We start from the raw sequence: 16,454 nt of genomic DNA on the forward strand, positions 1-16,454 counted from the left end.
TCAAGTGTTAAACCGAACCAAAGTTAAGTTTACTACCTAAATGTGTAAGAACTTTTACTGATTTATAGTGACCAGTCTAAATAATAACAGTTTCTTAAGTATTTAAAAAAATATTTTACTTTGTTAAAAAACACATAAATTGCTGGATAGATATATAGATAGATAACACTTTATTGCACAAAAAATAAATCCATCTGAAATGATCTTGGTCCAGCAAAAATCCAGCTGGAATGAAAACACTGCTGGATTGTAATCCTTAATTAAAATGTACGTGTCCAAGTATTATAAACAAAACAATTATTTTATAATCTGTGAAACTGAGTTGCAGTATCTTTAAAGCCAGTTTAATAAGTCCTGCTAATAGATACGTACTAGTGGACGAAATAAGATTATAATTTTAATTTGCCACATACTCCATCAAAGATAAAGATCCGTATGAACCAATTTGGGAAACATTGAACAAAGTCGTCGAGGAAACTGCGGATATTTCCGGGTAAAGAAAAAATATAGGGTCGTTAGTCTTTGTTAATATGAAAATTATTGCATAGTCGCATAACTTTCGAAGAGCCAGTCAGTGTTTTGCTTGACTAATCCGCATTATTCGCGAAGTCCCGGGAGAAGTGACTTCTTGAGGATTATTAAAAGTAAACAGACTGTCCTGGAAAGGCGCGGACCAACGACCAAAGTTTTAGGTTTCAGAATTTCGTGGTCACTTATGGTCCGATATACGGTACTTAGCAGTTCCTAAGTTACAAATTCCTGCGTTCTTACGTCATACGTTGAAAACATGGAGAAAAACTGGCGCTCTATTTCCGGCCCCATACAAGATCTGTACGGCTTCTAATACAGGCCTGTACAATTGTGATATAAATATACCTCATAAAAAGAATATTTAGATTCCTATGTTGCGAACACCGAAATAGTCTTTATAACCACACCCGTCACGGGTGTGGTTATGAAGACTATTTCGGTGTTCGGAACATAGATTCTAAACGGTGTTCACAACGGATTCGGCCAGAATCTTCAAGTTAGACCGGGGCAGAAATTCGTGAAGTTGTGTCATTTTATTTTTTAAAACAAGTTTAAGGAAGAAAGTAAATTTCAAGGATTGTTTTAATTACTATAATTTTTTAAGGTTGATAATGACGGTCATTATTGATAGAATTCTCTTACTTCAACCGTGAAAACAATGCACAAAAGATTTTTGAAGTTACTTTCTTCCTCAAATGACTTTAAAAAATTTATCTTTTGTTCATTGTTTTCGTTTTCTTCTTCGAATGACTGCTACCGAATTAACTTCCTTCATCGATAAAAGACATGCGCTACGAACGGAAAAAAAATTTAAAGTTTGAAATAGTTTCATTAAAATTAAATTTAAAAACAATATTTAAAAAAAGACACCACAAACAAAAATACTTTTTATTTAATTTTTACAAATATAAATCATAGACCACGCATTAAAGTGTCTCGTGTTGTTTATAAATGAAATATGAAAGTATAAAGTAAAAAACTTATAACAGTTTTATTTTTTAAAAAATTAAAGCCATTATTTGTTTCTTGTTAGTTATGTAAAATACAGTCAAACCTCTGAAAAGCGGACGGTAAAAAAATAAAAAATAGCCGTTTTTTGGAGATCATTTTGTATGCATCTTTATCCAAATTAAACTTTTGCAGGACTTTCGATTAAATGGTTTTCAATACAGTCGTATATTATATAATATTTTAGTAAATTTTATTATAATATAAATATGCAACGCCCAATAAAAACGATTTCGACGGAAAAAGTGACAGAAACTATTTAACATAAACCTGCTTCAAATGGTTAATTTCAAATGAAATCAACCAATGAGACGTCGAAAAGTGAGAGGAAATTACTTCACACATAACAATTAGAGTTGAAAAAAGCACCGATTTTCTACTCAGAATTTTTAATACTTGAGGAAATTATTTTTCATAGTGAAAGGTAGTATATTCGATCTGATAGTGTCAATCGTCGTGAAGCACCTTACGCCGAATATTGTCAGGATAATTCAGGATTTTCTTAATTCAAGATAACAATGAATAAACAGGTAATAATTTTACTATTATACTAAACATCTGAAATGCTTGTGCTGATATAATTTTTACTTAATTTTTTAAGGTTAGAAGAAACGACACTTCGAAGAAAACGAAATGTTTGTGTCTGACAAACACCGTATCTGGTATAATTGGTCGACTTGGTGTAGTAATTAGTCAATATCCCGTTTACTTTGTCATAGTTCCTGTCATTGCCTCCGGTTTATTATCAATCGGGCTCAATCAGAATTCAAACGAATGACGACATCGATTTTCTCTTAAGTGCGGACAGAGGTAAAGTTTTTGATGCCAAACAATTTATAGAAAAGACATTCCCTATGAAATCGGATAATTTCGATTTTTTAAGAATTACTGAACGCCCACTTTTTCCAATGATATACATAGTAAATGACAGAGAAGGCAACATTTTACGCAAAGAATACTTAGAGGAAATACGAACAGTAGATAAGATTGCGAAAAATACCATAGCTCATGTAGATGGAAATAAAATTGTTTACTCGGACGTGTGCCAGATAGTAGATGGCAAGTGTTTAGAAAATACTATTATTGATCTGTTAAACAACTCCGAAAATGCTATTAATGAAATATTAAGGTTAAAATATCCCGTTAATATAGATCCTGTAACATACGCGTACAAAATTTCTGGTGTAAATTTGGGAGGGGTGACGACAGACTACAAAGGATACATAAAACTAGCAAAAGCCGTTCGTTTATTGTATGTACTAGACGAATCAAATAGAAACAAGAAAAAGTGGAATGAAGAATGGACGAAGGCACTATACAACAAGTTGAAAGATTACAGCTTCGAACATATTAAAACATTTCCTGACCCATTCTCTTCTACCGCTTCTCAAGCAAAACGTATTTCACAGCAATTAGTGTCGTTGATAAGCGTGGCGGTGGTCGTAGTGGCCATTTTCTCCATGTCGACGAACATGACTAACAATTGGGTGAAGTCCAAACCCTGGTTAGGCGTAGCTAGTGTCGTATCTGCAGGTCTGGCTGTGGCCGCCAGTTTTGGATTATTATCTGCTTGTGGAATAGAAAATCTTCAGTGGAATGTCGGCTTACCTTTCATTATTCTTGGTAAGATAAACCATAAAATATTTGCAAATACTAATGCATTCTGCATTACTAATTGTTATTGCTTGATATATTAAAGCTACGGAAGTAGACGACTCGTTTGTCGTATTGGCTTGTTGGAAGGTGACAGATTGCGGTGACAGCGTAGAAAAGCGAATGGAACAGACGTATCGCAACGCAGCCGTGTCCATCACCATAACGTCTCTAACGAATTTCTTCTGTTATTGCATTGGCATGACAGCACAATTTCCAGGCATAAGAATATTCTGTTTGTATGCTGCGACGTGCATCTTTTTCAGTTATTTCTATCAGTTATTTTTTTTTCGGCGGATGTCTAGCATTAAGTGGATACAAAGAAGAGAAGGGTCTTCATCCTTTTACATTTAAACCAGCTTTAGGTAAAAATTTTAAAATTATTTGACCTGTAATTATTTTTATAGTTACTGTAATAATAATTTAAAATTAAACTATATTGTGCTACACAATTTTCTTTTTATTGACAGGGCTATTTACTTAAAATATTATCGACAGACTGTTAATATGACTTTATTTAATAATTCTTTGATATAAATTGGAAATTACAGAAATAGTTAATATTATGTGTAAAGCGGTATAGTTACATTCGAATAGGAAAATTACATCAAATAATGTTACCGATACCACAAAATATGATTTAAATGGTTTTCAAAAGTGCCGAGTTTAAATATTTGATTTCGTTTTTACGTAATTTCATTCGCTGGCAGATCACCGTTTGATATTTTGCAGCGAATAGTACAGTTTTTTAGAGCTAGAAAATATTATGACATCTGAAAAATTTAAGATATAATTTCGATTCCTGTCTATTTGACCATTGAACTTGTGCCATTTCGAACCATCCGAGTACCGCGATAAATGTGACAATGACAGGCTAAAATAACCACACTCTTTATATGGTTTTCATTTTAAAAATTTATTACATTTTAGCCTAGTGATTTATATAACTACATAAGCTAACTTAGTGTCAATTGGTCCATAAAATATTCGTAAAATTATCTGTTTTTGCTTATTATATTTTCAATAATATTACATATCATATGAATTTTTTATTATTATTAAATATCATACAAATGCCCATTATTCATCTAAAGAAAAACATTTAATTTTACAGAAACTATTCGACAAATTGACTGTTACAATGAAGTAAATGAAGACTGCTTTATGAAGTTCTTCAGAGATACATTTTCAGCTTTTATTTTTCACCCTTTGACACAGATTCTTACTATCTTATCGTATTTCATACTATTGTCAATAGGTATATGGGGTGTTTTGTCCTTACAGGATGGGCTGAATGTTTATAAATTTAACTCAGAAAGCTCCGAAATTTCACAGGGATTTCACGTTTATTATAAATATTTTACCGAATACCCTTTTACGGTGCACGTGGTAATTAACGAAACTTTAGATTATTCTAATCCAGGAGTGCAACAGACAGTTTATAAATTCATGCAAAAATTTCATACTATTGAAAATATAGCCGGACAAGAATACGAATTTTCTTGGTTAAAATATTATAAGGAATTTCAAAATCATCCCATTTCGAAATACTCCTTGAGGGGTTACGATCTGTCTCAGAAGCAAGATTTTATGGATGCTCTCAGAAACGTTTTCTTAAAATTCATAGGAGCCAAGCAATTTAAAAGTGACATCATTATTAATCACAATTACACTGATATTGTGGCCAGTCGTTTCTTATTCTTAGCAAATAATGTTTCGAATAGAGTAACCGAATTCAAAATAGCGAACGATTTATCGAAAATAGTCGAAGAAGCGCCATTTTCCGTTGTAATTCATACAATAATAACACCCGTAATCGAGCAAGGAATTGTTATCAGACAGATAACATTTCAACTGTTCTGGATTACTTCGTTGTTAATTTTTGTCATTTTTGTATCGTTAATTCCCAATTTGCATTGCGCTCTTATCGTCGCTATTTGTGTCGTGTCCATCACGTTGCAGACAATCGGATTTATGTCTTTATGGGCAATTAATCTAGACATCGTGTCTGTGATGACCCTGATTCTGTGCATCGGGTTTTGTGTCAATTATCCCACCCACATATGCTATTGTTACATTACTTCGTCACAAACAACGACTGAAGGAAAGTTAAAGGATAGTTTATGCCACGTAGGCTTTCCGTTAATTCAAGGGGTAATTTCTATTGAATTAGTGTTATTAATTATCGCATTTCATAATATATTTGTATGCACTACTTTTGTTAAAATCGTTTTCATAATTGTACTGCAAACAATATTTCACGCATTATTTGTTATTCCTACAATCATCTCGATAACTTCGTTATGTACAAGAGTATGTCGTGAAAGCAGTGTATCCATACTTTGTTCTTGCATGTAGATGTTACCCTTGATAAATGCATAGTAATTAAAAACATGAATTTTAATGTAGAGTACATGTAACTTCCTGATATACTAAATTATTGTAAATAGGAAATATTAATAAAAAAAATATTTTTTGAATTTGCTTTGATGATTTAAAATATTCCAGATGTTCAAAAATTTTTTTCTACACGTTGTTTGCTTGAGTATTTTTTATACATGTGTTTTAGCAGCAGGAAATCCGATATTGCCGACTGGATTGAGAAATTAATGTACTGTACAGCAAAAAATGACAAAGGATTGCTTTTAGCCAAGTATTTTTAGGAGCAACGAGGTAATAAATATTAAGCAGTTTATAAAATTAAATCTGTTTTACAGCGATCAAAATCACTATTACCAGGAATTATATCAGCAACCTTTAACTAAAAATTCCAGAATTTGTATCCAATATAGTGATTAAATTGATGAAATACGAAACTTAACACTTGTGAAATCTGCATTGGAATCTTGGCCAATTTCTTAGGTGTTTGATAATAAAGAAGCAGAGACTCATCTATGTGTTACACAATGAAAAGAGAATTTTTAATAAGTTAGTGCAGAAATTTTATAATCAATGACATTAAGTTATTGATTTTATTACATTGAACAAGTAATAAAACTTAAAAAACGATCCATTACAAGTATCGTAATGTTCAATACAATGTTATTGAACATTAACATCATGTCTGTATTTATTTTATTATTCTAGTAAATCACAGCGTAGATTGAAAAACGGAGAAAGGGAAAGAGAGAATAAGTTATAAAAAAAAGATGGTGATAGAAATGCAAGAAAAAAATGCAAAATGAGAGAGAGAGAGAAAGAAAAACCCTGCTAAACAATTATCTAACTGCAACTTGAACACTAACTATACAGTCAAACCTGTTTTTATGCGGGGGATAGGGACCGCATTAAAAAAAACGCATTAAAAAAAATCTCACGAAACTTCACGAATGGCTGTAAATAATAGTTTTCGCAACACAATTAAAAAAATAATTTTTTTATGCGGTCAACAGGGACCGCATAAAAAAAGTCTCACATAGAAAATAACTCAAAACCGTACGAAATAGAATTTATTGACAACAGATGTCAGCACCTGACTGCATCGTCTGGTCTATCGTCTGTTTTACATATTTTTGTCCAGGTGGTGTTTTGTTGACTTAAAAAGTAAATTATTTCATTTTTCGCATATTCATGCAATAATATTACTATAATAAGTGCATTTATGCTATAATAAGTTTATTTAGCTATAATAAGTCAACGTGAGACATGACGAATCGCACCAGACTAGTCGCCAACTATACCGCACAAATTAAAAATTCGCATTAAAAAAATCGCACAAATAAAAATCGCACATAAAAAGAGCGCATAAAAACAGGTTTGACTGTATAGTGTATTTACTCGGACACATGGCAAATTTCATTACTAATTTTTATTCAGTTGACACGCGTATTAAGTGCTTGTACACGTTTCGGGCTGTTGACGGCCCTCTTCAGCCAACTAAAATACAAGTATATGGTTACAAATTAAATTATATAAATAAAAGGTTATACTGTATAAAACATACTTTCAAATCACAGATCTTTGTAAACATAAAACTGTTTTAAAACTTCTCTATACATTAATCAATTTTTGGCATCTGATGGAGAATTATACATTAAGTATCGCGTTTTTATCAATTTTCGATGACAGTTACATAAGTCTACAACATACCTAGTCGATCTTTTCACATCCAAACCAGATATTCTATTGTACAAACAAGTTCTTAATTAATTTTACACCTTTTTTTAATATAATATTACTAATTTTTTTGCGTACGACTGTGTTCATTTACATAGTGATGTGGTAGATTGTTTTGCCACAAGGTGGCAAAACTTATGTTAAAAAGACATTAATTTTTTATTTTATTATTTTACATAGAGATATTTTACTTAGTTTCTATTTATAATATGCCGAGCCAATTTTCGTTTATTTTTATACTAAAGTTTTTATTTATACATTTTTTACTTTTTACGATTTCTGTTTTCTTTAAACTTTGTTCTATATGTTTCTTTTTCTTTATGGAGAATTTTCACATTATTTTTATTTATCTTGCAATCGTTCAGAGTACAATGGTCATGAAAAACGGAATTTATTTCATGATATTTTAGGTCAGCTATATGTTCTTTTAATCTGACTCTCAATTTTTTTTTGTTTCTCCTATGTAATGTTTATTATTATTACAAGTACAAGGGATTTTATATACTACGTTTTTAGTTTCAGTTATTGCTTGATTTTTTTCAATGGGTTGAGGTGTTTTAATCTGTTAGAACATTTTTTGGTATTATCGAGTTTAAAGTTATTTTCATTTATTTAATAGTCGTTGCGGATAGCCCGCTGAAAGAAATTTTTTTTAATTCAGCTTGGTCTTTATATATATTTATCTTTTGACTTGTTTCATGTTTAATCTTAGAATATTCCATTTTAAATGTTAAACAAGCGAAATAATTGGATCAGAATCCATCACTTGTATTCCATCATTGTTGCAATACGAAACTTTAGATGAGCGCATCATACTTCGGTTTGACATTAGAGTTTAGAATGTGTCATGGTGTAGAAAAATTTAAGAATATATATTAAGTTTTCAAACGAAAAAATCGTCTAAACTCTAACTTATAAAATGAAATCATCGCATCAGTGACGAAACTCTAACTAATAAAATATATAAACTAAATTTTATTAATTATGCACACTAAAATACGTTCAAAATTAAATCACAGACAAAAATATACAATAATGAATTACTCGTATATAAGTATTTAACTTAAAATTTTACGTTAAGGTTAAAAATAAAATTTAATATTTTAAATTTAAAAGCGTCTGTCAACAAAATAAGAAAAATAATACCAATAAACATACAGACGTGATAATTTATTAATAAGAATATTACTTTTCAATAAAAGGAAATATTACCATCGATGATACAACACTGACACACAGTTTCTTTCTCCACACAAAAATTACACAATTCTCTAAAGCAATTATTAAAAAAATATAGTAAATTATTTCTACCCTGTATAAAGAAAAACAAAATAATACGAAAAAATCTCGATTATACAATGAATTAAAAAAAAAATATTATTAAAATCCTTATACCAACAATTACATGCTGTATTATTTATTTTTCCATTAGGAAAAATATTGAAATGTTTCACCATAATTTAATAACCTAGTGTACAACGAGACAAACAAAATATGTCTTTAATGAATACAATCTGTATACCATCATCTTTAACCAAACGAACACCCGAAATTTCTGAGGCATATAACAAAGAGGCAAAAACACAGTTTTCAATAGACGTAAATAATCATTGAATTTATGTAATCTGACAGATTTTTCTAACTGAATGATTTCATTTATCAATAATCTAGCATGAAATTTCTTATTTATATAACACCTTCGAAAAAACTATTAGACGAAAAAGTAACACTCAAATATTAGAAACACTAGATACACCGTATATATAATAATTAGAAGTAAAATTAAAATATTTTCCGCGATTGTAATTCCGAAAAATGTTCTTACATTATATACATCAATTAATATTTCCTTATTGTTTTTGAAAACAACCAAAAAAAAAGCACACATAAACTATAGCATGGATCCAGGTTATAGCCATTAATATTATGACGCTTTTGAGTAGTAGGAAAATGAGAGTTCTGCCCCAAAAATTTAAGTCTTAAAAATTAAATGAATTTAATCAAATTCATTGAATTTAAAATCTTTAAAATTTAATGAATTTTTTCGAAATCAATGAATGTAAACAAAATTAAATCCAATGAAATCTCATTAATTTATTTTTTATAAAAAGAAAATATATAAAAAGTCAAACAAACTCAATAATATGAGCATTATATTTATTCCCACAATCTCTTATACCCCCATATACAAATTTAAAATTATTCATTTCTTTCAAATTTTCATTCTCTAAATTTTTATTAAAACGATCAGGAAGAAAAACTTGAAAATCTCTCTATTCTCTATCCCTAAGAACTACTGAATTTTTTCACCAAATCGAGTAGATATTGTTTTAATATAATCAATTAAATATTCATAATCAATTTTTAACTCATATAAGTTCTTTGTTAAAATATTTTGAAGTTTTCCAATATTGTTTAGTTCCTTCAATGTCTCCATTTATATAAGAAAAAAAAACAATTAATATAAAAACACTCATCTTTCAATATGCAAAAATCTTCCATGAAAAGTATCAACATAATCTATTATATATCTATTTTTATAAATATAATATGACTTACCATTTGAAGTTATTACCAACTTAAGATTATGATAATTTAATTTCTTTATTCAATATAATTTATAAATAATGAAATATCACTTCTAAAAACTTTTTCATCATCTGCATCCTCATAAAACGGATTTTTCTCTTTACTTTCAATTCTAATTATATCTCTTACATTGAATGGAATAGTTGTATTTACGACTATATAAGTTTTCTCTTTCTCTTTTGTAAAAGAATATACTAATTCATCATTGATAAATATACCTACAGATGATAGATTATCACTTGCAAAATAAACTTTACAAATGAATCCATTAGATTCAAACATGTATTTTAAATTATAATTTATACTAACACTTTCATTAATAGGAAAATCACCTAAAGTTAAATAAAATTCTAAACCATAAAGTGGAATTCTATATAAGTGAACATATACAAAAACCCCTTAATATGAATGAAAAGTTAAAAGACAATTTATTTAATTCATTTACAATTTATTTAATTAAATATTTAGATGTAGGAAAATGAGAGTTCTGCCTCATAAAGTGGAATTCTATATAAGTGAACATATACAAAAACCCCTTAATATGAATGAAAAGTTAAAAGACAATTTATTTAATTCATTTACAATTTATTTAATTAAATATTTAGATGTAGGAAAATGAGAGTTCTGCCTCATAAAGTGGAATTCTATATAAGTGAACATATACAAAAACCCCTTAATATGAATGAAAAGTTAAAAGACAATTTATTTAATTCATTTACAATTTATTTAATTAAATATTTAGATGTAGGAAAATGAGAGTTCTGCCTCATAAAGTGGAATTCTATATAAGTGAACATATACAAAAACCCCTTAATATGAATGAAAAGTTAAAAGACAATTTATTTAATTCATTTACAATTTATTTAATTAAATATTTAGATGTAGGAAAATGAGAGTTCTGCCTCATAAAGTGGAATTCTATATAAGTGAACATATACAAAAACCCCTTAATATGAATGAAAAGTTAAAAGACAATTTATTTAATTCATTTACAATTTATTTAATTAAATATTTAGATGTAGGAAAATGAGAGTTCTGCCTCATAAAGTGGAATTCTATATAAGTGAACATATACAAAAACCCCTTAATATGAATGAAAAGTTAAAAGACAATTTATTTAATTCATTTACAATTTATTTAATTAAATATTTAGATGTAGGAAAATGAGAGTTCTGCCTCATAAAGTGGAATTCTATATAAGTGAACATATACAAAAACCCCTTAATATGAATGAAAAGTTAAAAGACAATTTATTTAATTCATTTACAATTTATTTAATTAAATATTTAGATGTAGGAAAATGAGAGTTCTGCCTCATAAAGTGGAATTCTATATAAGTGAACATATACAAAAACCCCTTAATATGAATGAAAAGTTAAAAGACAATTTATTTAATTCATTTACAATTTATTTAATTAAATATTTAGATGTAGGAAAATGAGAGTTCTGCCTCATAAAGTGGAATTCTATATAAGTGAACATATACAAAAACCCCTTAATATGAATGAAAAGTTAAAAGACAATTTATTTAATTCATTTACAATTTATTTAATTAAATATTTAGATGTAGGAAAATGAGAGTTCTGCCTCATAAAGTGGAATTCTATATAAGTGAACATATACAAAAACCCCTTAATATGAATGAAAAGTTAAAAGACAATTTATTTAATTCATTTACAATTTATTTAATTAAATATTTAGATGTAGGAAAATGAGAGTTCTGCCTCATAAAGTGGAATTCTATATAAGTGAACATATACAAAAACCCCTTAATATGAATGAAAAGTTAAAAGACAATTTATTTAATTCATTTACAATTTATTTAATTAAATATTTAGATGTAGGAAAATGAGAGTTCTGCCTCATAAAGTGGAATTCTATATAAGTGAACATATACAAAAACCCCTTAATATGAATGAAAAGTTAAAAGACAATTTATTTAATTCATTTACAATTTATTTAATTAAATATTTAGATGTAGGAAAATGAGAGTTCTGCCTCATAAAGTGGAATTCTATATAAGTGAACATATACAAAAACCCCTTAATATGAATGAAAAGTTAAAAGACAATTTATTTAATTCATTTACAATTTATTTAATTAAATATTTAGATGTAGGAAAATGAGAGTTCTGCCTCATAAAGTGGAATTCTATATAAGTGAACATATACAAAAACCCCTTAATATGAATGAAAAGTTAAAAGACAATTTATTTAATTCATTTACAATTTATTTAATTAAATATTTAGATGTAGGAAAATGAGAGTTCTGCCTCATAAAGTGGAATTCTATATAAGTGAACATATACAAAAACCCCTTAATATGAATGAAAAGTTAAAAGACAATTTATTTAATTCATTTACAATTTATTTAATTAAATATTTAGATGTAGGAAAATGAGAGTTCTGCCTCATAAAGTGGAATTCTATATAAGTGAACATATACAAAAACCCCTTAATATGAATGAAAAGTTAAAAGACAATTTATTTAATTCATTTACAATTTATTTAATTAAATATTTAGATGTAGGAAAATGAGAGTTCTGCCTCATAAAGTGGAATTCTATATAAGTGAACATATACAAAAACCCCTTAATATGAATGAAAAGTTAAAAGACAATTTATTTAATTCATTTACAATTTATTTAATTAAATATTTAGATGTAGGAAAATGAGAGTTCTGCCTCATAAAGTGGAATTCTATATAAGTGAACATATACAAAAACCCCTTAATATGAATGAAAAGTTAAAAGACAATTTATTTAATTCATTTACAATTTATTTAATTAAATATTTAGATGTAGGAAAATGAGAGTTCTGCCTCATAAAGTGGAATTCTATATAAGTGAACATATACAAAAACCCCTTAATATGAATGAAAAGTTAAAAGACAATTTATTTAATTCATTTACAATTTATTTAATTAAATATTTAGATGTAGGAAAATGAGAGTTCTGCCTCATAAAGTGGAATTCTATATGAGTGAACATATACAAAAAACCCCTTAATATAAATGAAAAGTTAAAAGACAATTTATTCTATTCACTCGTTATTTTAGTATTAACGTAATATTTATTAACAACTTCAAATTTAGAAGTAAGTTGAGAAACGTTTATTATTCTCTTATTATTAGCATCAAACACGCCATTTTTTAAAACGATTGCATTATTTTCAAAATATCGTTTATTCACAGCATTTTTCTCTTCCGTTGAATCATCGACATTATCAATTCTTTTGTTTCTCGCATTGAATGCGCCATTATAGATTTGCAGACATTTACTAGTTAATTCCCGAACTCTTTTACTTGTTTCTGTTATAAAATTATTAACACTTTAATTTAAATCATTAATATTTTTTTTGTAAATCAGTTTTATCAGTTATATGTTTTTCTTCTAATATTTTAAATTTATTAGCATTTTCTTTTTCAAAAGTTTGAAAATAATTATTTAATTCTTCAATATTTTTTTCTGAATTAGTTTTATCTGTTATGTGATCTTCTTCTAATATTTTTAATTTATTAGCAATATATTTTTTGGTTGCAGCATCGTTTTCTTCTATTGGATGTTCGCAATATTTTAATATCTTATTTTGTGTATCATAATTTCCATTATACGTTAATTTGAAACCATTTCCCGGAGGACCAGGAGAACCTTCTTTTACTTCGTCATAATAATGACCAAAAGGAAACCAAGCCATTTAATTACTTTAAAATTTTAATAGTTTTAAAAGTTTTGTTGTACATATTCATAATTCCTTTTTTTTTCAACTAAAACGAAATAAAATCTATACGGTTTAACAAGTTTTTCTCTCAATTGCCAAAAAAATTCAACTTCCAAATTATCTACATTATTATGAGGGGTGATTAGAAACAACGAAATAAATTATTGGATACAGTCTCCCATAGTTTGTATAACTTACTAAACAACCAGACTCTGTGTTATTAGTATTTTATCCCCCCGCTAAGAAATCAGAATAATATCTTGAATAATCTAATTCTCCGGGTTTAAAGCTAACATTATAATCTTCTGTTGAATATTTATCATTATTAATTCTTAACCAACATCTCATCATATCTAAGTTATCAAATATCATATTATTTTGATTCTGATCGTTTTCTTTTTCTTGATATTGTGGGATTACAAAAATATTTCTGATTTCATCTGTGGTTGTATTTACAATTCTTGTTCCACTAGAACCATTTTGAACATTACTTTTAATTAATCTAACAGAACACTAATTAATTTCTATATCAGATAAGGGATTTAGAAATACACTATTAAAATTAACTTGAGGTTCTGGATATAGTTTAATATCTGGTAACCAAAGTGAAATATCAGATATTATAACTTTATAATTCGGATTACTAACATCGGTATAGATCATATCATTATTTGAATTTCTCCAGAATACAAATCTAACATCAATGTTTGATATTATTTTCCTAAAGTCATTGAAAAATTCAAACATCTGTTTAATTGGTATCCACAGTTTGATCTTGTTACTGTTTTTTAGTTAATATCCATCTTTCTGTAAATCCTTCGTTATAATTTGCATTTTTCTTCAATCCTTCTAGAAAGGTATCCATTTTTTCTTTAGTTCCGAGAGACTGATTATCAGGTCCATCAAATATCAAAACTTGCTTATCTGGTGATTCTGAGGTGTCAATGAAAAACAGCATATTGGTTGCTTCGGAAGTAAAATAATCTTTTGTAAAGTTTATAAGACCGTTAATGTGATGAACTAAAGAGGGTAATTTAATTTCTTCAATTAGTGTCTTGCCAATGTGTAATTCAGATCTCGAGAATAAATTTCCAGTATTTACCAAAGTTACGTTATCACTACTAATCGAAGAACCATCCTGTTTTATAATTTTTAGTTCTGGGCAGATATATCCACTGAGAATATAAAATCATATCATTTACATCTTTAATATTAAATTCATATTTCGCTGATTCCTTTTCATCAACAGTAACTTTATCTTCTCTATACTGTTTGTACTCAAAACTTTCGATTTCATTGTTGTAATAATTAGGAAGAGTTAAATCCCAAATCTTTTCCATTTATTAGTATAAAAATTTCTTGAATCCTGTTCCATATAAACTTTGTTTAGTTGAAATATTTTTTACTCTATCTTCCACAGTTGGAGATTTTTCAGATAAAATACTCTCAAGTTTATTTTTAACAAACTGCTTCGTCTTATCTTCAACAACAGATTTTACTTGACTTTCTAATATTTTTAATAACTTATTACCAGCCGTTTTAATTGCATCGATAAATATATTTCCACCATAATATTTTTTACTTTGAACTAACAGTCTATATTTATTATAATTCATTTATTTAGTGTAAAATTAAACAAAAAACAACTCTCTATTTATTAAGGTCAATTAAATTATCATCCTGATCAGTTATCCACATGCGAATTCTATAAATATAATGATTTCTATTGATGTTAGCAAATATGGGATTAATCTTTTCAATTTTTATCAAACTTCCAGGTGGATGAGAGGGTGTGAAAGAATAAAGAATATCACTCGTGAAATCGTTGTACTCTACTCCACTGATTACATCGCAATGAATATGAATACCATCGATTTCTTTTGAAATATTTGCTATGTATTTTCTTTTCTGTTCTTCATCTTTATATATCTTTGGTTCGAAACCTAATAATTCGTGGAGTTTTCTTTTACTCAGATCAATTTTATATCCAGGTTCTAAATGAATTATAAATCTCGTTGTTGCAAAATGAATTCCAAACTTTATAGGAGGTATTCCAAAGAATTTTACTAAAAAGTTATTTATTTCTCGAAGAGTGTAATTTCCATTTTCTATCGTTACATCATACCACTTTGTTTTATTAAAATATCTAAAAGTATTGTTATTAAACTTTTCATCGGTGTTATGCCAAGAAACCCACGTAGACATTGATTTTAGAGCTAATGTTTAATTATTTACAGGTATCGGAGTTTTAAACTCGATTGTAGAGTTTTCTGATTTATCAGCATTTTTCGAATCTAAGACTATTAGTTTCATTTATATAAAACAAAATTCTCATTAAACTCGCTTGGTTCTTGTGTAAATGAGTATAGAACTTCAATGGGAGATTTGCCTTTATTTCTTTCTACTATATATTTCATGCAATAGTAACCACATCTAACAGATGTAGGATTCTGAAGAAAACTAGAGTTATATCTTATTTCTTTTTAAGATGTTTTTAAATATTTTATGATTTCTTTCGGAATTATCTTTCTGTTCAATCTTACATTTTTTAACTTATATTGTCCAAAAGGATTAGAAAATTCAACGAAGGGATATTTGGGGTCATTATAATAACAAACCCAGTGTGTACCATTTCCAGTTGAAATATCTAAATTAATTATACCGTTTTAAAATTTTCTAATCGTTTTCGGTAATAGATCAACCGTAAACACACCTCTAAAACATTTTTCATTTTTTATATTATCATTTATCGTTTCATTGGATATTCCCAATTCTGAATCACTCCTTTCCCCTCAATTTGAAATTTGGCCATATTGGACCTAAAGGGCCTTTTGGAAG

At 27.8% G+C, this 16,454-nt stretch overlaps 1 protein-coding gene across 1 annotated transcript; it reads left to right on the forward strand.

Moving 5' to 3' along the window:
* Positions 1-2,447: 2,447 nt before the first annotated feature.
* LOC136969123 (patched domain-containing protein 3-like) lies at positions 2,448-5,957 on the forward strand. The gene is made up of 5 exons (XM_067263220.1): positions 2,448-3,162; positions 3,239-3,427; positions 3,498-3,557; positions 4,451-5,346; positions 5,910-5,957. The coding sequence occupies exons 1-5, from the start codon at positions 2,448-2,450 to the stop codon at positions 5,955-5,957; spliced, it is 1,908 nt and encodes a 635-aa protein (XP_067119321.1).
* The last annotated feature ends 10,497 nt before the right edge of the window (positions 5,958-16,454 follow it).

Source organism: Centruroides vittatus, unplaced genomic scaffold, assembly GCF_030686945.1.
Source record: "Centruroides vittatus isolate TY-2023 unplaced genomic scaffold, ASM3068694v2 contig_1726, whole genome shotgun sequence".
NCBI classification, from domain to species: domain Eukaryota; kingdom Metazoa; phylum Arthropoda; class Arachnida; order Scorpiones; family Buthidae; genus Centruroides; species Centruroides vittatus.

Coding starts and splice junctions, on each gene's coding strand:
- LOC136969123 (XM_067263220.1), top strand. CDS start 2,448: ATGATATACATAGTAAATGACAGAGAAGGCAACATTTTACGCAAAGAA. Junction 3,163..3,238: donor CTTACCTTTCATTATTCTTG/GTAAGATAAACC, acceptor GATATATTAAAG/CTACGGAAGTAGACGACTCG. Junction 3,558..4,450: donor TACATTTAAACCAGCTTTAG/GTAAAAATTTTA, acceptor TATTGTCAATAG/GTATATGGGGTGTTTTGTCC.